The following is a 21,978-nucleotide window of genomic DNA, read 5'->3' as shown; positions in this document are numbered from 1 at the left end:
CAAAGACTTACAAAACATGGAAATTTATTTTAAAATTCGCGCTCTTTTCACTATGCTTGTGGAGCACCTCGTTAATTTATCGGTCTATGATCATGAAATGATATCAGAAAGCTTTTGCATGCTTCTATACTATCTACATAATTCTTCGTACAAAAAAAGCTGTTTTCATTAAAAAAATCACTTAGGTAGAACTGTTTTATATTTAATTTTGTCGGCCACTGTATATTAGAGCACTGATAAAATACAAGAAACTCATATGATGTGCAAATAATGATGTTTCGAGGATAGTATACACTATACACCCTTCCCTAACCCCACTTTGAACTTCAAACGCTTTTGAATTCATTGAACTTATTGAAAGTTTGGTTGCCACGACAATGCCAATTAATAAAACAAGTAAAACCTTAGGTACAAGTGTTGGAACTACCCAAAATCTCAAAATTGAATTCGTTTAATGATTTTATCTAATTTTTAGGTCTATATCATTCTTTCACACAACTCAGTTCATGAATTTCAAATCTTTACATTAAAAAATCTTCTATTTTGCAACAAAAGGATAGGTATTAATAAATAAATTGTGTATATATTACATTTCCATTTGAGTCCTTTCTCCTTGAAGTAGATTATATTCTTTGCGGCAAAATATATCTACCTCGAAAGAAAATTCATTGAAGATAAAATCCAAGCCACAACTTTTATTTGTGGTTACACTCTGGTTTATTTTCAAAATAAACCATATAACCCCTTTGCAATGTGATTTCTTGGTGAAGCAAGGCTTATTGTTGAGGGTGATAATTCTACAGGTATAATACCATTCAGCTGATCCTAGGCATTTTATTAGTTTTAGATCTAAAAATAGCAATTATAGCCATGTCAGTGGCAATGGCAACATGCAGTTGAAACTATAATTAAGTAACAAGAAAAAGAACAATTGACAACAACAAAAGAAAGAGAGAGAGTTGTTTATCTAAATAAATTATCCATTTATCTATGCATCCTATATTACGTATATACTATTTCTGAAAATATATGAGAACATAAATAAAATTTTATACATACTATACTTTCAATGTGTTGTGTTTATTTTTTCTTTTCTTTGTGAAACGATTTTGCGGTTATTCTTAAAATAGATAGACTAAAACCTACCTACATGTTGTGTATTACTCTACTATACTGACCATGTCATACATGAAGAATTTTTCTTTTAATTTTCATTTTCATGTTTTTTTCTGTATTTTTTCGTCAAAGGCTCTGGGAATGAATGTTTTTTTTTTCGTTGCCTCTTCTTTTAAATAATAAATACAAAAATAGCACATTTGAAATTTTAAAGAAATTTAATAAAATATTTAAAGCATTATATTCAAATATTGGATGTGTATTTTTGAAATTAGAAAAATTATAGAATAATTTATTTGTGACGAACGAGTATAATAATTTTGTGATTATTAATCATCGAGAGTGTGAGTAATGTCTATCTGTGATTGTAATTTGCATTAGATTTGAATGGTAAGATGGAAATTTCCGTTGCACGAAATTATTTCAGAGAGAAAATTGTGTACAAAATCGTAAATCACGATAGTGGGTTGCCTATATTTAACTTACTTTTGTTAACGTAATGACAAATGGAAATGTATCCATTTGATATATCGAAATTATATACTTTTCATTCATATTGACATAAGTCCCCACGAGAGGTTCCATAAACCTATCTGAGGATAGTATTGAACATGTATGATGGCGAAAATGTAAGTCAGATGCCCAGCTGGAGTCACTAAAGAATTTTAAATCAGTAAAAGTACTCCAGGGGAGCGTCTTGGGTCCTCTGCTCTGTATTACAATCCTTGACTACTTCAGTGAATTAAAAGTCAAGTATTTTTGTCTTATAAAGAATATTGAGATTTAGTAACTCCATTTTTAACAATTTCGCTGATTCAAATTTAATTTTTAGTCGAAACGATAAACATTCCAATCAGATGTTTCCCAAGGAAAAATGTTCTATTTAGATATTTTCTGAATTTTAGCAAAAGGAATATTCTTCTTACGAAATGTTTTTGTAGAGGATGTTCTTAATTGGGGTGTCGATTTAACCCAGGAATATTGTTTATGCAAATGAAGCAGTAACATTTTTAAAATCGAATGAGAAATTACTGGTTTGATTTGAGAGGAAATTAGTTCCAGTAATATTCGGAGAACATTTAAGAAATGAGTTCTGAGGCATTAACAAGCTAATTCTCATAGTATATCGGGTAAAAAACTATATCAATCATTAATAGGCTTCATAATTTTTTTTTTTTTTTCAAGAACAATTTTCCTATTCGACCACAAAAAGGACGTTGCTAATGGGCTCCAGATGTCGATTTCTCAAGGCTCAAAAAGAGTAAACAAAATTGAAGCAATATTGACTAGAGGCAAGATCGTGTGGACATCGACGTACTACTTCAACGAATATTCGAATCCACTATAAAAGCTGGAGCTACTTTTTATTATTAAAAAAAAAAAACTGATATCCAGCTGGAATAGGTGTACCACAGGAGAGCGTATTAAGTCCTCTACTCTTTATTACAGTCCTTAAATTGTGGTTCTGGCCAATCAAGACAAAATCTTCGATCACTGATCATTTTAGTGATGAGAGTTAAATGGATTCTACACTGACTGGTCAAATATTTGCATGAGCTAAGTTGTGAAATGGTGTGTTAAGGGCAGAATGGATGCTGAAAGTAAATTTCGAATCGAAACGCTTGTTTACATTCCAGCCAGTAGTATCAAGGTCGACGAAAATATATAGATAAATATCAAGTTCAGACCTATTTTTTTAATGTTTCATTCAAATCTTAAAAATAAAAATAAAAATCCAAAAAAATATTATTTCAGTTCAAATTGTTGATCTAGTTGGCTTTGTAAATTAACACATTTTAGCAAATTTGTTTCATTTATTTGCAAACTTATATTGTACGTTTGTATATTTTTGTGTCTTTGTGAATGTGTAGGAAGCTTTAAAATAAACGCTTGGTTCTATACTTAGTGAAATTATAATTTTTTTTTTTTTTGTGAAAATTTTAATTGGAACAGGCGCATATACTACAATTGAGCGTGTAAACCTAAACGATATCATGGATCGCTTTAATATGAGAGAATGAGTACCTAGTCAAAAAAAATTATATGGCACTATACCAGACAGCGCGACAATATAAAGTGCATTTTTATATTTCATGGTTAACGAAAGCGGAAAATATAGTTTTGCATATTCATTCGACCGCAGACAAGAGCACGATTATTTAATAAATTGAGATTCATTGTTTTGTTGTTTTTGTTTTTTTTAGACAAGTTTTTTTCTTTTTGACACAAATGATGAGTTATTATGATAAAAGTAGCCAACTTGTTTGCTATAAATTTATTTTTGTTTAAGATTATTTTTAGAAAACAATTATAAATAACAAAGTAGGTATTTTTTTTTGAAAAATATTCAACATTTCTGTAGGAGATGAATTTTTGGTAACCAAGTTTTGGAAGAAATATTTTATTTTCAATTAAGGTAATTACATTATTCAAAATTGGAATATAGGGTTAAATCAATCATTTCATTTGTTTGAACTCTCACCAGTTTCTTTACCCTGAAAATGATTCCTCAGCAAAACGGGTGGCGCCAGGTATTAAACTGAGTATCATTCGTGCCAGTATTTTTTTGCCGTTGAATGGAATTAAAAATGCACTAAAAGATAGTAAAACCTTACCAGGAAGACACATAAATGAGTATCGTCTACTAACTGTTTTTTATGCATCCAAATCAAAGACCCAAACAAGTTAAAAAACATTTTATGTTACCACCCATATTCACCATGTATATTGTCCATTATGTGAATTTTGTCTAAAAACCAGCAAAGTATCATTTAAAAAATCTGAGCTTAAGGTACATGGTCTTAGGGTATTTTTTGACGCTGGATCTTATGGAACTAAAACCAGGACAATCAGACTTGCATACAAAACACTTTATAATTTGAACTTAGGAATAGGCGAAGCAAGTTTCGGGGATGGCTTTTTGAGAAAAAAATCATATTTGGTATCTACAATTGATCCCCTTTCAAGCCATATATGAACATAGGTCTCATTTTAATTGATGCTATTTTTTTAGGGTATTCTCCTTTGTCTGTCAAAAGATCAGTCTAGCCGTTCATTTGTTAAAAATGTTATAAAAAAACCCAACCGAAAAATGTAAAACCATGCAACGCAAATCGTTTGGTCGTAAGTAAATTGATGAAAATTTAAACGACTACAACTTCCGATCCGTTTAGCATTCGCCATTACCATTATATGTCAAAAGGTCAAAAATTTGTTGTCTAAATCTGACCAAGGAGTCAATTATTTGTCGCATGATCAGTGTTTAATGGTCGGAAGATTATTTGCATTATTTGTTCTTGCGCCTGATAATAAAACTAAAACTGTCGGCTATCACAAGGTTTTTCACTGAAGAGTGAAACCCATGCACCAAAATACATGGCCAACGGAGAATTCATAAAATATTTGATTTTTGTTTAATCTTATTTATTATCGTAATAAAAAATTGGAAAATCAAAAGCCTGTTTATTAATTTCCTCTAAGGCGCAACAACGATCACCAGGTCAGCTAGTTTTTAATAAAAGAAACCAATTGTTTAACAATTTATAAGGTTTCGCCTAACACGGTCACTATGGCGTATACGCAACATACTTAGTTCAATAAGTAAATACATAAATTGCGAACCCTTTAGTACGTTGACGAGTTTTTAAGGCTAGGTCGTACTCCTCTAAAACCCAAATATGTTCTCTTCAGCCAATGTCCTGTGCACACCGCAAGAAAAATGCATAATGTATTTTTTGGGTCGGGACAGCAAATGATTTTTTCCGAACGTATTTTTATAGGTGGCTAGATTTTCCTAGATATGGCACGATAAGGGAATCTGAAATGTTTGCAGAATCTGCAAGACTCCGTTTCTGTAAATGCAAAATGAGATATAGTTTTGTACTCGTAAACTTTTGCTGATCGAGCACAAAACAGTCGAGTTACTGCACGTGCATTTGGGCTACCACTGTGTAGCTAGGCCGCGATGCTTCCAACTTAAAAATAACCACAACCTTTCGAAATTCATTGAAAAAAAAAATATTGTATACAATAAATTTAAAAATGTTATCAATAAAATAGACAAAAAATGAATTAAGATGTAAGCTTACCTCACTAACTGATGAAGATGACACTATTGGACTACTACTATTATTATTCTCTTTTATCCCGTTGTGTTGCTGCTGCTGCTGTTGTTGCTGTTGTTGCTGTTGCTCTGACGTCGTTTGCGTGTTATCCATAATTTTTATTCTTTTCTCTACTTCTTCTTTTTGCTGCTGCTGTTGTTGGTGCGACGACTGCTATTTTTTGTTTTTTTTTTTTTTATTTTATATTTTAAATTATATTTTGATTTCGTATTCGTGTATATATTTTTTTTTTTTCTTTTTATCGAATCTTCCCCCACTCAAGACAATACAACAACAACAAAACTCAACGTAAAAAGATAAACAAAAAATTAAAAAAAAAAAAAAAAACAGAATAGTACGGGGAGAACTCGACGTCAAATACACAACGAAAAGAATATTTTTTTATCTTTTTTATTTGCACTAGTTTATACTATTTTCTATAAAAAATAAACTTATCTTTTTTTCTCTCTTTCGACACAATGAAAAAATAAAATGAGTTATTTAAAAAATAAAAAAATAAAATTGAATTAAAAAGAAAATCACACTCAGTGAAGTATTATTTTAACTTGTCTCTTTTTTTTAATTTTTATTTTGATGAGTAAAGTGAACAATTATTTACTTAAAATAAAACAATAAAAAAAATAAACAAAAATTACTTAAAGCCAAGCACACAAATTGTACACAAAAGAGAAACATAGGTTGTTGGTAAAGGTACACATGTAAAATAGGTACAGCTTTACATTATTCTGCATTTCTCATCGATCAGAGAGACGAGATCAATCGATGTCATTCGTAAGGAAGAAAAATTATTGTTTAACAAAAAACAAATAAAATAACGAATAACTTAAAAATTATAATTTAACAAGTTTTAGAATTTTTTTTTTATATTATATATATATATTATATTAGAATTGCCATGCATTGAATGACATAGCAGAGATTAGAAACAAATCAATAATAAAATTCGATTCGTTCGGATAGCAGAATAATAACCGTTTAGCTGATATTAAATTGGTTGATTTGGATTAATTAATTTTGTTTTTGATTTGGTTTTTTTATTTAAAGCAGACAACACATTAATTTATTTAAATTTTAATAAAAAAATATTGTTTTCTAATTTTGAAAAACGTGGCCATGAACTTTGCTAATGCGTTGGGGGTTTTGCAACCAGAGCAAGCTTGTTGAACCATCACGATAAGAAACAAGAAGAAATTCCAATTTTAAAAAGCAAATCATGTCAGAAGCCTCCTGAGTCAGACTAACAAGTAATTACAAGATAAACGTTCAATATTTCCAAAAAAGTAATTTATTTTCTATACCTATCTCCATCAATTATTATAAAAGATACGTTTATGTTGGATTTTGAGGCTGGTTCCTCCAAACAAAACTCAGAGCTTTCAATTTTATATTGTATTGAACAAGCAATAAGCTTGTGGAATGGTGTAAGTTTTTGTATGAATCGTCTGAGATGCTTGTGTTACATCTCATAGAATTTTTCTTAGTTTTATTATAAGCCACCACACTTTTGTATCAAGCAAGTTCGCTAGGAACACTGCCTGGTTGAGAGTATAAAAATCGTAGTGCTGTTGGTGTTAAAATGTTTAAGTCTTCTGGATGAACACTCCACCATTTAAGAGGATTTTCTTTCACATTGGTTCTTTTTTTTTTTGTCCCGAAAGAAAGTAATTCCTTTTTGAGGACAGTTTCCGTGCCATTAAGCGGATGCAAATATTGTCAACATCCCTGGTAAAAACACCTGACACTTTGATCAGTGTACCCCCATTGTGATAACACAAACTATGGTGAAAAAGGTTCCCCTCTTGTAAAACCCAGAAAGGGACATCTATCAAAATGTCATGTTGCAGAAAATAGTGAAACCTTTGATTGGAAGCCTTTTTCAGTTTTGTGGGTACATATTCGGTGCTGCAAAAGATTCCATTTTCAGTTTAATAAACAAAATCCGTTCAGGTAAGATTGGAATCATGTTCATCATTTCATAAGAGCTGAAGAATAAATTTGTGATAGTTCCGATTTGATAGCGTTGGTTTTAAGTAAATTACACCAGTAACTTAATTTATGGACCTTTATGTTTTCAATTAAAGTTTTCTTCGTAAAGAACTTATGACACAACTGCGTACAGATAAAAGCATGTAAAACAGTATTTAATGATAACAAGCAAGCAGAAGCTCTATAAGTAGCAAAAGACAAATTTATTAAACACTTTAAGATTAAACACTAAAAAAAACACATCTTTTCTTTCATCTCTTACTAATAGTAATTTCGATTGGCAGTCCGGAATCATTCTGAAAGCGTTTTATTCGCACAAAACTGACAGTTTTGTATGAATAAAATTTTTTCAGAATGATTCCGGACGCTTCCGGACTGCCAATCGAAAACGCCATAAGTACTTAAATCTTTGAATCAACCTTTTCCACTCAAAATTAAATCGTAAAAAATTTCAAGAATTTTTAAAACAGCGAAAGATCAACGAAACAACGTAAAAATTATAAAAAAAAAACAAACGCTGAAATAATTAGAAATGTTTTCAAAAACATTTTTTGACCAGTTTCTAACGGAATATCTTCAGTTGAAAAAACAATGTGCGACAACAACACAACTAACTATCTTTGGAGCCTACTAAAAAAAAACAGCGATAATGTTGGCGCACTAACTAGCAACAACAAAGTAAGTCTAACAAATTTAGCGCCGTATCTAATTTTGTTGAAACATTTCTGTAGTTCTGTGCTCATAAAATTAGTTCATATCTATCTAAGGTGCGTTTCGAACAACAAGATTAGAAACAACCTCTTGATTAATTTTATTTGATAGTTCAAAATAATTATTAGTTGCGATTAAATTTTTTTTTTTAACAAAAAAAAAAAAAAAAACAATAAACACATCGATGAAAATAACTTTGTCAAGTTGTAGAGGTAGCAATAACGTTTTTATTTTTAGCGAAACTGAAAATATTGCACGGAATCTTCAGGTCTACATTTCAGTCTCTTTTTCAAGATATAGGCACTTGATTGAAAAATATTATATTTTCTAAAGTTATCTGAGTTTTTTTTTTCATATTTTAACATGGTCTTAGATTCAAGTGAAGAAGTCCAAAATAAGTGCTCATTGCTTCAGGAGAGTTTGCACATGACAGCCAATCGACCATTAGCGGGTTATCTCATATCTCCAAGTCTAAAACAAATAAGGCTTGAACAAAGCAAACGACGATAGCAGTTCTACGTGAGAAATAAGGATAAAAACACTGTTTACAGATGAACATTTTTGTAATTAAATTATTTAAAAAAAAAAAACAAAGTGAATGAGTTTATAGGACGACATCAAAACAAAAAATGTAAAAATGGGACCAAAACTTACCACTAAAAAGTCTTAAATTGTTATATATAAAGACGTAAGATCAAATATCTTTACAATTCAGAAAAATTACTCCGTTTCTGTACAAAAAAAAAAACAAAACCAAAAGCAAGCAAACAGAATAGGCCAAGCTTCAATTTTCTAGGTTTTATACCAGCAGAAGATATGCTTTCAGAAAGACCAAATTTGAACCTAGTCAAGGTCATTTTGGTTAAAATTTTTCAAGAAACATTTTTTACTGATGACTTCATAGAACTGCCTTTTCCATAGAAGAGACACTCTTTGAGTTTGTTCATCACTATTAATTGCTTATACAGTAGAAAGAGCTAAGAAAACGAGAACTGAAAAAAAAAACTCAAGTAATTCATCTTTTATAGATTTTTTAAAACAGGTTAAAAGACTAATAAAAAACAGGGGTTTTAGTATGACCAAGGTAGACAAAGTAATCAAAGCATTGATTAAGGAAGACAGTTTGTTTTTATAACGACAATGCAATTATTAGACTACTTTAGAGATTTTTAAGCAAAGTAAAGCAATCCAATCTGATTTTAAGCTTTTTTGTTTGTATGTTTAATATAGTTTCAAATTGTTCCAATGGATTTATCCCAACTCGTTTTGCCTGAAAGAAAAAAAGTTGAAGCAATTCCCACTTAGGTTTTGCTGTTGAAAGTGTGTTATATTTTTACTGATTGGATTTCGAAACTGTATCAATGGATTTTAATAATAATTACTATATTTAATTGGAGTTGTTAAATTACTGATTTAATATAGCTTTTTAAGGCCTTTAGTCCAAAAGAAAAAATTGCCGTTTCGTCCCGGTGGAGCTCACTTGGGCTCATCAGTTGACTTATGGTTTTAGGAGAAAAAAACGTCGAATATACCGGCAACTCCGGTTTTTAACTATTTCTTTTTAGACGTTTAAGAAGTGAGTAATAAACAGACTTTTCTTAAAAAAATGAGAACAAAAGACCCCCATCTAGAAGTTACAGTAACTCTTTTTTCCATTCAGAATACGTCAAACATTTTATAGCTAAAGTAATAACTGTCTTCTCTAGAAGCTATCATTTTAGAACTATGCATACCTATGAACCAACCGAGATCCTTGGCCTCAGTAGGTCTCTTGTCAACAGTAACGAAGATACATCAAACTGTCGTACTCTCAACGGTTCTTGAAAAACTTCCCACTTTCTTCCACCTATTTTTCTTCTACAAAATACCTAACTAGTTGAATGCTGTATGACTTCATCATTTTGTTCCTATTAGCATATATCAGCAGTTTACCAACTGAGCAAGTTTAACCGTTTGTTGTTTTACTCGTAGCTTGAAGCAAATGCAAGCAAACTCTTCTTTACATTTGAAGCATTGATTAAGGATACAAAAAAACAAAAAAGAGAACATAAACTATCAGCTAGCGAGAACAAATTAAACAACAAACACAACAAAAGTATACGAAACAGAAGCTCCCTGCTGACACACAGAAAACATCAAAAAATTTACAGAGAATACGAATACCTCTCTAGCCAACAGCTCGTAATAGATAACAAAAAGGAGATATCAACGAACAAAATCATCCAAAAGGAGAAAAAAATCGTAGGAAGATCGGACAGAATCTGCAACAGGAATAAGTAAAAAAAAAAAAAAAAACAACCGCAGCCCCAGGAAAAAAATAGCACACACTTCTCTATCGAGAATGTAAAACAAAAACCAAGACTTCCCTGAACAATCCCACAAAATAGCAGCAACAAGAGGAGAAGCAACCGAGCTGAGAGTAGCACACACAAAATGTCTACGAGCGCATATTTCAGTTACACACCACAGAAACAGATCGTGCAAAAAAAAAAAACAAAATCATAAAAAAAATAGATAAAAAGAAAAAAAGTAGTCAAACGAACATCTAGCAAAGAGGCACAACAGAAAAGGGGCAATCTTGGGGATCTTGATTTTTTCGCTGGCAAATGCTGCAACAAGAGAACAAGGCACAGAGATTAGTCAAGTTAAAAACGACGACGACGACAAGAAGACAACAAAATACAACAACAACAAAAAAAAAAAAGGCACACTCAACAAACAACACATCATCCACAAAATCCATGAAAAATATTATATTTGGAACATGGAACTCGAGAGATCGGGGCTTGGGGCTCCTCCGCTCCAACTCAAGTTTTCTTTCTTTTTTTTTGTGATATTTGTGGAGAAAAAAAAGAGAGACAGAGCGAGACAGAGAGGTGAAGTGTGAAGTGAAGATAAGAAAAGGAGAGGAAGGAGCTGTGTGGAGTGTTTTTTTTTTTTTTTGTTAAGAGTGTAGAGGTACGCACCGCAAGTAGATGAAAGAATTTATTAAATCTTTCTTTGCCACGATTTAGATTATTTGAAAACATAAATATACAATTTTTTTTGTTTATTCCTGGTTCAATAAAATGTATATAGAGTTGATGCCTGTGTTGTTTCTGCTTTGTTTTTTTTTTTTTGCCAAACGAAATTATGCAATTTATTATTATTAAAAAAAAATTTTGTTTTATTTCAAATTTTTTTCTATTTTTTTTTTTATCTCTTATTAGAACATGACTTTACAAGTTATTTATGTGTGTATAGTTGGTGTGGATGGTGCACTTGGCGAAATAAGTAGAATTTTTTTTTTACATATACTGAGGTATTTTTTTTTTCTTTGCGTCGCGGTTTCTTTTTTTTTTATCTTTTTTTCTCACCAGAAGAAATTTATTAAAAAAAAAACACACTCTCGGGCACTAAATAACTAAGTTTTTAATAAAAAATGTTTTAAATCCATTTGTGGGTTGCGCAAATCTTTTTTAAAACACGAAAAAATGTATGATGTATGAATTTTTTTCCTTTTTTTTATTTTAGGTAGAAAAAAGGTGTATTTTTCGTCGAAACTCGGTCGGGTCGGCTCATTCGCACTTTTACACTCGCTCACGGTTTTCGGCTAGAAAAAATATTATTAGCCGAACAGGTGTACCAAATGTTGAGGGAAAAAATATTGTGGATGAGCGGTGTGGCTAGGAGCTAAGAGCGTGGATGTGTGGATGATTAGTAGAGTTGTAGAGTATAAGATTTTTTAAGGCAAAAACATGTTTTTTTTTTGGAATAATTTCTATTTTAGATAAGTTTTTTTATTTTAATATGACTAATTGCATTTAAGCTTCATATTTTTGTATTTATAAATTAGAAAATTTTATTGAAATAATTAATTTTTTTTTATAATTTGTTTTGTGGAACTTGATTTGGATAAATAATTTTTTATTTCTAAGGTTAAGTTTACATTACTTCAGTTTCATGTGGTATTGGTCGAGTCTCCAAAAAAGGAAACTTGATTTCTGTATGTAGATCGCGCTAAATTTAAGATGATTATTTCTCTCAATTTTGATACATGAAATTTGTGTATAATACAAGAATTTTGTTTTATAATACTTTTTACATCACAGAGATGACAAAAAGTATCCTAAAAACAATTAAAAGATTGTAGTAACAAAATTTTATTGTACTTACAAATCACCAAATATGAAAATTATAAAAGATTTTTTGACAGATTAGATTTTTGTATTCAAATTCATACCCGAATAACAGAAGCAGAATAAAAGATTCTCACTGAATTGGTACAAATAGCAGAATCTCACCGAATAGGCCAAATTATCTAATATTTTTTCTAGAATTTTTTGATAGTTTTTTTTTTTATTATTTTGTCTATGACTTTTCACACGTTTTTCTTTAGTTTTTCCGACTGGAAATCTTGATACTGTTGACTTTGGATACTTCAAAATTTGTAGTTTCTCTTCAGCTGCGTTCTAAGGTTTAAAATGAAAAATGAGTATACTACTGAGTTGTAGGAAAAACACGACTTAAGGCTTGGCCACACCGGAGGGTATGCGGTAGAGGTACGGGTAGCGGTAACGATATTTGTATGAAAAAAAAATCCACATCTGAACGTTGATGTCAGTTTGGAATTTTTTTTTATACAAGTACCGTTACCTCTACCCGTACCGCTACCGCATACCCTCCGGTGTGGCCAAGCCTTTATATTAGGTGTATTTATGAAAAGGTGTAAACTCTGTGTAAACCTGGTAAACGTGGTAAATGTTTCAAAATTTGGTATGGATTTGACAGTTCGTTTGCCATATTTACCATTTTACCAAGTTTAACCAGAGTTTACACCGTTGCATGAATACTCCTATTGACTTAAAAAGTAAAAAAGTACAAATAGTAATTTTGTTTTATGTGTTGCAGTTGGAAAACTCAAAAAATTCTTCAGAAAGCTTACATCTTGGTTCAAACAATATTTTTATACTCGTTTTTACAAACAAACTGCGATTGTGAGAAAAAAATGTTTTTACTATATTATTTGTGCTCTTTTAAAAAGTGGCAAATGTAGTTAAACCTTAAATCTACAATAAGCATACCCTTAAGATTTTCAAATATGCATCACCCTTTTTTTACAATCCACAACCCAAATTTACAATCCACATTTTATATTTTTGTATAGCTGTCAAATATGTGTATTCACGCTTTCTTGTCAAAAAAAGAGTAGTTTTTTTTGCAGAGTTTGCATTTCTTTTAACAAAAAATATTTATTATTATATTTTTCTTTGTTAAATTTATAAAAACAAAAAACATATTATAAATTAATTACCCAAATGGCAGACGACGCCAACGAAGACAGTTGGCTTTATGGCACCTCCAATCCCGATTCAACAACAAACGAAGAAGAAAAATCCCATCCGCCGGACGACGAGTATGGAGATGAATTGATTGATGGAGTTGTTGGAAAACGCACTTCCATTGACAGTGCGGACCATCATCACGCAGAAGTCACATCAAATCGCCGCAAAACCCAGAGCAATGATGAAAACGACGATGAAGATATTGTTGAAGCTAAAAATCAACAAAGTCCCGATTCCAATGAGCGTAGAGGGAATCTCGATAACCTCAACGAAAATGACGACGAAGAAGAAGATCCCGCTCAAGAAATGGAAGAGGATGAACAAGCTGCCGCTGCTGCAGCTGAAGCAGCCGCAGCAGCTGCTTCAGAAGAAGAAGGCGACTCAGATAAAGGAAAAGATCTGGGCGACTCGGATGAGGACGATGATGACAGCGATGACGATATCAATGTTGTAATTGGAGACATTAAATCGGGTCCGTCGTATAATATCAAACAACGTACAAACCTCTTGACTACCGCCGGCACTGCACCGCAAGACAAAGCCAAGCCGACTCAAGGTAAAATTATTATTATTTTTTATTTATATTAGGTGTGTTTTTTTGTTTATCTATATAGATTTTGTGCAAAAAAACGACATCGAGATTTTTGAAATCAAAACAATTTACGTGTTAAAAACAACAAAAACTTTATCTGTATAGATTTTTGAAAAATCCAGATAATTATCCAGATTTTACTTTCTCTCGATAAAAACAGTAGTGCCAAGGTACTTTATTTGTTGTGTTCATACAGAAATATCTGAAAATTAACAAAAAAAAAAAGCGGAGAAAATAAGGTTTTAAAAAAGCTCTCATAGAAAAAAGTTATCAAAAATTTGTTTGACATAGTTGCATTGAAATGTTAATATCTCGAGATATAGGCAATGCACTTTTCAGATAAAAGTCTTAAATGGATCCTGATAAGATTGTTGAACAGATATGTATATAAAATTACCAAAGTTTTTTCGAAAAATTAGAAATAAAAATAAAAAAGTTTTCACATTTGATTTTTAAAAAATCGAAAAAAAATTCAATATGGCTACCTTCAAACGCTTATAACACAAGAACGACGCAACTAATGTTAATGGTCATGGTCTTAAAATGTAGCTAAGAATATACAGATCATTTTTGGTTTTTTGTGAAAAAACAATTTTTTTGAATCCAACATGGATGCCATGGCCATATGAAAATTTTTGTTTACATCCAACATGGATGTAATGGCCTTCCCACTTTGGAGTTAAAATAAAAAAAAAACAAAAGCAACATTTTTGACAGGCAGCTGCCAAAGTATATGTACAGTGGTGCCAAATGTTTGCATGGATTTCAAAAATCCCGATGTCGTTTTTTTGCACAAAATCTATATAGATAAACAAAAAAACACACCTATTATGTTTCTGGACTGGCCTTATTTATTGACTCTCCATTAATTTTAAAATCGTCAGTAAAAAAACAAATTTTAGAATTAAAAATAAAATTAGTTTATCCAGTCTCTTTAAAGGATTTTTTTTTTAAGTTTGACATCACACTGGTCGGCAAAAAACAAAAAAAAAAAGTCGGGAGCAAGAATTTTGTTCAATGATTTTAATTGAATTTATTGTGCTGTTTACAGATTTTTTTCTATCACGTCTAGTTTTTGAGCTACACTTATCACTATTTTCGCTATAAACTTCCAAAAACTAATTTTCAATTAGTTTCTTTTTGATGTTAAGTCAAAAATATGAATTTTCCGTAATACAATGTTGCTTTTTTTTAAGTCCAAATCAGAAGAAGCAAACTGAAAGGAGAATGGGCAAATTTGTATGGAACGTGGACGTTACGCGGCCATTAATGAATTTGTTATTTTATGATGTTGTTAAGTCTTACATATGTTTTGCAGAAGTTTTATCCTTGTGACGTACTTCAGAAACGGGTAAAATGCATTTTTGCATTTAACACTTTATGCAGAGTGCATATTATGATACTTTTTTATTTTCCCTGACTCTGAAGACCTTAATCTTGAATATCCAACTAGAACCCAAACTATTAGCTTTTTTAAACAACAATTTTAAGCCTATTTTGAGAGTTCAATTTTTTGTTAGTTTGAATCGTTTGAAAAACTCTCGAACAAAAACAAAAGTGGTTGGCTTAAAAATCTTGTATTATGAGTTCTTTTATTCGGATTTTCAAGATCAATGTCTTCAGGGTCAGGGAAAATGACAGAGCTTCATATTGTATATTTAAAATAAAAATATAATCCAATTTTTCATTCACACATTAAACGATGCATTAACAATACTAATATTGCAATATCTTGCATTCTAAATGCAATACAGTGAAACATCCAATGTAAAAGTTTGTCCTAAGATATAGCCCTTTCATTTGATACCAATTTCATTAATGGCCGCACAACGTCCAAAATGCCCATTCTCCTTTGGTTCAAAAAACATTTATTACTTTGAAAAAACCAATCAAGATTTTGAGAAATGTATCACAAATTTCTTTTTAAAATATCTTTGAGAAAAAAATAATTTTGAAAAAAAAAATAAATAATTTGATTAAGTTATGATATGGCGTTATAGATTACAATAAGGGCTCAGTTATAGCTATCAGTAAAATCCATCAGTACAAATTTGAATACTTTAAGATTCTGCAAAATATTGATGAAATAAATTAAAAACACATTTTCACTACTTTTTTGAAAAAGAACCAATGCATTTGCTGTTATATTTTAGACAAAAATTCATTTTATAAATTTTACTGATGAAATTTCATTTTACTGAAGAGTAAAATTTATAAAATGGATTTGTGAATAAAATTTAACACCAAATGCATTAATTCTTTGTGAAAAAAAAAATAGTTAAAATATGCTTTCAACTTATTTCATCAATATTTTTCTCAAAATAAAAGTTTAAAGTATTCAAAATAGTTAAACAAAATTTTTACTGATGGATTTTACTGATAGCTATAACAGAGCCCTAAGTAGCTTTGCAAAAAAATAACTTAACGGTGATGTTATTCGACGTCAAATGTACCCAAAAAATGATTTTTAGACCTGCTCATATTCAAGTAAATTTTGACTTCGGATTCGGACTCAGCACAAGATAAAACCCCAAATTCGACCTTTTAAGAGGGATTTTTAGAGCAAATGGAGGTTTAAAACAGGATTTCACTCTCCGTTAGCGTCAAATATCATTTCATAATTATTTTATTTGAAAAATGTTTTGTAATTAAAATGACAGCAGCTCGCCAGAAATTGTTATCTGTGGGTTATGAGGGTTAACTCTTTCAGTCTTGGTGGTTAGTTATCACCTTCTCAAAAATTTGTATGCTTTTTCCATGCCATCTGGCGGATTCTTTTTTTGCATATCCCGTTAGTATACTTTTCAACATAGTTCATGTTAATTTTTTTTTAACATGCAGTATACTAAAAATGATAGCAGTTCGCATTATTTGATAGTGAAAATGTTACAAATTTTAATTGGTTTTGCCAAAGGGAATGACCTTGTTTGAAGTATTGCAGAAAATCTATAGTAAATTTTTATTACTCTTTTGTATTGAAATCTATTTAAAAAAAAAATTAAACATGATTTGTTTGATTTTCAAGTCAAATTATAACTGTAACTACAGGTTATAAATACAATTTTTCTTAAAAAATAAAACGGTTTTAAAAAAAATTATATGTATTTTTATATTCAAGTAACCATAACAAATATAATTATAAACAAAATTTGTAAATTTTATCTTTCACTTAAAAGTGTGACTGAAAGAGTTAAATAGACAACACTTCCTTAAAATGCTTTTTAGACAGAAATATATAAAAAAAAATCGGTAATGCATATACTCCCTAGAGGAGCTTATGTAGTACCAACTAGATCTACTATGTTAACTTCTCCACCACACGACTAGGAAAAACTAATCAGGGTCGAGAAAATGCATAGTATAATCATCTCACAACATTGAAATTTTAACACTCTTTGTTTACCACTGTTATATTGTTACTTTAGTCTATGGGTTTTCGCCTGGCGTTTTCAGCTGCAAAATATTTACAAGCCATAGTTTTTATGATACATTAAAATCTGTTTGATTTGATTTGACAAAATCGTAGCTTCAGACAGATTTATTATTCAAAAATATAAAAAAATCCCTAGCGAATTTTTAACAGAGTTTTAAATTTGAAGTTTTCATTAAAAGTAAGAACTTTAACTAAAGAAGAGTGGATTAAATGAATTTTTAATGATGTATACGTCAATAGTTTAACAACGCTGTTAACTAAAACAATAAATTTCAACATTTAATGCAAGCTCTATGTTATATTAAAAATTTTTTGCTAATTCTAATAATAAAAAAAATTTATTGATTTATACAAACTTTATAATTTATGCAAATCATTTTGTAAATCTTTTTTTTTTTTAATTACATGATTCTTTTTTTAAATTTCTTAATACTTTTTTATGAAATGTCATATCCGGCAGACGGCAAATTGCCATGTCCATATTCTTAAGTTTAATATTGTACCAATTTTGAATCGAAAAAATTAATCTCTCTCTCTCTCTTTCCAAGGTAAGTTCAGTATTGAAGAATTCGAGAGCATTGGCACGATAAATGGGGTTCCTGCGCCCGAGTACAGCATTGACTCGCTGGAAGAGAAACCCTGGAGGAAGCCTGGTGCTGACATAACTGATTATTTTAACTACGGTTTCAATGAAGACACCTGGCGTGCGTACTGCGAAAGGCAGAAACGCTATCGCATGGTTGAGAGTGGTGCTGGTCTACAAAACTTAACTGGACCAATGTCCAATGCACACATTCCTCCGCAGCAGATGAACCCTGGTGGCGGCGGTGGAGGTGGTGGAGGCGGAGAACGAAACCCCCAAAACAGTAACCGAATGTTAACTGGAATGGGTGGTGGGGAAGGCAAATACATGATGATGCCACCGCGGCGGGGAGGACCTGGCCCGAATGGGGCACCTCCAACTTCTAAGGAAAATGTTATTCAAGTAATGACTGCAGAGTGTCGAGAATATAGTCGAACAGGTGGACCTGGACCGATGTCGAATTTCATGCCAGACGATCCTTTCTTCGATTCTGATCCATTCGATGGTTACGGTTATGAACCAACTCAGGAATCGCAATGGATGAACGAAAATCCCGGCTGGGCTCCGAGTGGAATCAAAGAGTTGACTCCTGGGCCAGGGACGATGGGACCTCCAGGTCCAATGGGAATGGGTCCGATGGGACCACCAATGCAACCGATGGGACCTCCGATGAGGCCACCAATGGGACCGATGGGTCATAATATGGGCATGGGACCTCCTATGATGATGGGCGGTAATAATGGAGGCATGAGGATGATGGGACCACCACGCATGATGAATCCCATGATGAATGAACGCGATTGGGATAGAAATGAACGTGATCACATGGATCGGGGGCGAGAACGTGATTCTCGAGAGAGCCGCGATCGAGATCGGGATAGAGATCGTGAAAGGGAACGCGAGAGGGATAGGGATCGCGATCGTGAAAGAAGCGATCGTGAAAGGAGTGAACGCAGTGATCGAGGTGATCGAGGTGATCGAGATAGAGATCGGGATCGTGATAGGGAGCGTGAAAGAGAGCGGGAAAGAGAACGAGAGCGTGATTGGGATAGACCTTCTGATCGGGACAAAGACCGAGAACGGGATCGGGAGAGGGACCGAGATCGAGAAAGAAGCGAAACTGAAGTTAAAATAAAAGTAAATATGATTTTTATTTAATTCAAAAAAAAAATTTAACTCATCTTATTACTTATTTTTTTTTTTTTTCTTTATAAGATTGAAAGACAATCAGTTCCAAAATCGCCACCAAGATCATCAAAGTCAGCTAAAACCGTACGAAAGGAATCATCAAGATCATCCTCAGTAGCACAAGTAATTGCTTTATTTTTTTGCTTTATTATTTTTTTGCGTCCGTAGTGGGTATCACTTTAATTTTAGGTAGAAGAAACTTTATTTAAAATGTTGATGTCTGATTTGAAAATTGTAGTCAGAAGAAAATGCAATTTTTTAGAATAAGAATTCGTAAAGATGTGTGGAGATAGCCGATAAGATCCGCTCCAGGTTCTGGAGGCTGATAAAAACCTTGTTAAAACCTAAGAGTATATTAATCGATTTGGTAGGCGAATTTAGGAACCTTACTTACAATGCAAATTTTAGTAAATGTTAAATTAATGGTTTAATAAACGTTAATAAACCCGGCGAACTCAAAAAAATTAGGTCATTAGATAGTATAGCCCCCGTTCAAAGAAAACTCCAAAAAAACTCCAAAAGTCCATTTTGACTTCTATAACATGTTTCAATTTTATCAGGGCAACAAAAAAACAAATCTAGTTTTTCACATTATTACACTCGACATCCATTATCTTGATTAACAAAACATTTCAAATTGCTAAAAAGCTTGTTTAAAATTTGGTCATGAACCTTCTTAATTAAAGATGCTTGAGAAAATTCCAATCTTTTCTCATTTTTTTACGAATCCTTAACTTTTCATTATTTATTATTTTTATAGTTATTTATTTATCTCACAGTAAATGTATGGATGTATTTTTTCAGCTGGAGCTGAAATTATTTTAATTTATATTTGCCAATGAGTGAAGTTATCTAGAAAAAAATTATTCAGTTAAAAAATTTGAACATTTCATTTCAATCGTCTAAAACCTTTAAATGACTACCGAAAACGAAACAAGTCAACAAAATCGAAACATGAAAGAACTGAGTTCTTAAATTTTTGCTGGTCGCTATCGTTTAACTTGCCCCGGTCAAGTTTTGGTGTAAAAAAAATCGAGGTTTTAATCACAACTTATGTAGGTTGCAATAATGCAAATAGAAAATCTCAAATTTTTTTTTTAGATACTCTGCCAGTAATCCTAACAACTTGCTCTATGGGGCAAGTATTGGTTTCGTGTATAAAATATGTTGGTTTTTTTTAAATATTTGTTGCCTACACATCTTCAATCTCCCACAAAGAACCTTTTTAGACTCTTATCGCCGGCCTTGGTTTTTTTCTTTGCTTTTTCTTTTCCTCATAGTATATTCAATTTTGTGTATTTGTGAATGGTGATAATTGTATTTCAGGAGCCCGAACGTCCAGATGAAGATCGAGACAGAAAAAGACGTGATCGTGAAAGAGATCGTGAGCGTGAAAGGTAATTATTTGTATAAATTAAAAATCTTGACCATTTTCTCAAAAAAAGATTTTTAACTTGCAGATCATCACGTCGTGAACGTTCAAGAAGTCGTGAAAAATCAAGACGTCGTTCAAAAAGTCGCGACAAAGAACGCGAACGTGATCGCAAAAGTCGCGACAAAAAGAAGCACCGAAAAGATAAAGAAGAAAGTGAATAAGAATAAGAATCAGACCTCCCCAGCTTTTCTCTGCTATGCTGTTTACACACCCAGTTTTCTTTGTGTTCTCTTTTCTCCAACTAAGGAAAAAAACGTCAAATTCAAAAGCAAAAGTAGAAAAAAAAGTCCAAACTAAATACAATTTTTTAAACAAAAAAAACTTTATTTTTCCAACATTTCTATTTTTCTTGGAATTCTTGAATTATTATTTTTTTTTTTTTTTTCAAATTATAATTAATCTCTTTTTCAAAACAATTAAAAGTTGAAATATAATGATTGTAGTATTAGAAAAAAATATATAATTATTTCTTAATGTAAAAAAATGATCAAAAATTTGTAAAGGAATAAATATAATTAAAGAAAAAAATAGAAAATCAATAATTTTCTTCTCTCTTCTATTCGGTTGGTGGTTCTAGATCCACATTAAGATCTGCTGCCTTCTTCTTTTGTAGCTTCTCTTCAATGTGATCTAGTCTCTTGTTCATTGCAGCTAACGACTCAACTAAACCTTGTTGGAGTTCACCATATCGCTTCATAGCTAGAATAAGACTCTCTTCGATGAATTCAGTTTGTTGCTTAAACTCGGTATTGTTTTTCGTCAACTCCTTGAGTTCGTCTGTTTTGTCGGGAATATTTCGAAAATATTCAGCGCCAAGTGTTTTTTCGAGGGATTTTATCTCTTCTAGCTGTTTGAAGGTGGTTGCAATTTCAGGAGCCACCGCATTTACATAAACTTCTTTTGCTTTGGTTTGTTGAGTTTCTTCAAGGAAATTCGGATCGAGATAGCGTTCTAACTCGTCAGAGCGTTGTAGAACTTTGTTGATGTTATCTCGACCAGCTAAAGCAGATGAAAGGAGTGTATTTGCTGAGAGTAGGGAATCGACGAAATTTTCACTTCCTTTGACGTCGTTATCCGGAATTGGACCCAATACGCGATTGAGTGTGTCGATACGTTTTTCAATAAGATCAAGTGCGTCCATATTGTTTACTTTATTTTACACAAACAACAAGAAATTGATTTATCGTTTGGAGATTATTGTTTAAATTATTTATTTAATAAAAAATAATTTTCTTATGATGTCAATTTTTAACAGTATGACAGTGGATATAAGGCAATGTTTATGTGTGTGTGTATAAATGTGGTATTTGGAATAAGTATGTGTGTGTGTTTAAGTTCCAACTTCCACTTCCAATTGGATAAAATCAATGCTGCCAAATTCTCTTTTTAAGATTATAATTTTTTAAGCCTAGTACGCAGCTGAAGTGAAACGAAATTTTCCATACAAAATTTCGTTAACGAAATCTTGAACGAAAAATTTCCTTCT

General features: G+C 31.5%; 3 protein-coding genes across 8 annotated transcripts in view; 1 reads left to right on the top strand and 2 right to left on the bottom strand.

Moving 5' to 3' along the window:
* Nucleotides 1-11,536, bottom strand: part of LOC129917790 (serine/threonine-protein phosphatase 2A 56 kDa regulatory subunit gamma isoform) — a 51,090-nt gene extending 39,554 nt beyond the window's left edge. The window contains exons 1-2 of one of the 6 annotated variants that reach the window (XM_055997955.1): nt 11,294-11,536; nt 5,205-5,522 (exon numbers count right to left, since the gene is read on the bottom strand). In XM_055997955.1, the coding sequence (XP_055853930.1) occupies nt 5,205-5,333 (129 nt within the window). In that variant the 5' untranslated portion in view covers nt 5,334-5,522; nt 11,294-11,536. Of the gene's footprint in view, nt 1-5,204; nt 5,523-10,480; nt 10,499-10,903; nt 11,069-11,159; nt 11,176-11,293 lie in introns of those variants that run through there. The other 5 variants (XM_055997956.1, XM_055997958.1, XM_055997953.1 and 2 more) reach the window with 5 other exon arrangements.
* Nucleotides 11,537-13,103: 1,567 nt separating this feature from the next.
* LOC129917791 (pre-mRNA 3'-end-processing factor FIP1) lies at nt 13,104-20,847 on the top strand. Its single transcript, XM_055997960.1, has 5 exons — nt 13,104-13,817; nt 17,835-19,006; nt 19,085-19,180; nt 20,384-20,454; nt 20,518-20,847. The coding sequence occupies exons 1-5, from the start codon at nt 13,235-13,237 to the stop codon at nt 20,651-20,653; spliced, it is 2,058 nt and encodes a 685-aa protein (XP_055853935.1). The 5' UTR covers nt 13,104-13,234; the 3' UTR covers nt 20,654-20,847.
* Nucleotides 20,848-20,921: 74 nt separating this feature from the next.
* On the bottom strand, nt 20,922-21,768 carry LOC129917806 (uncharacterized). Its single transcript, XM_055997984.1, has one exon. The coding sequence runs from the start codon at nt 21,631-21,633 to the stop codon at nt 21,049-21,051; it is 585 nt and encodes a 194-aa protein (XP_055853959.1). The 5' UTR covers nt 21,634-21,768; the 3' UTR covers nt 20,922-21,048.
* Nucleotides 21,769-21,978: the final 210 nt, after the last annotated feature.

Source organism: Episyrphus balteatus, chromosome 4, assembly GCF_945859705.1.
Source record: "Episyrphus balteatus chromosome 4, idEpiBalt1.1, whole genome shotgun sequence".
NCBI classification, from domain to species: domain Eukaryota; kingdom Metazoa; phylum Arthropoda; class Insecta; order Diptera; family Syrphidae; genus Episyrphus; species Episyrphus balteatus.
Note: the sequence above shows the minus strand (reverse complement) of the source record. Positions and strands in the feature narration are given on the sequence as shown.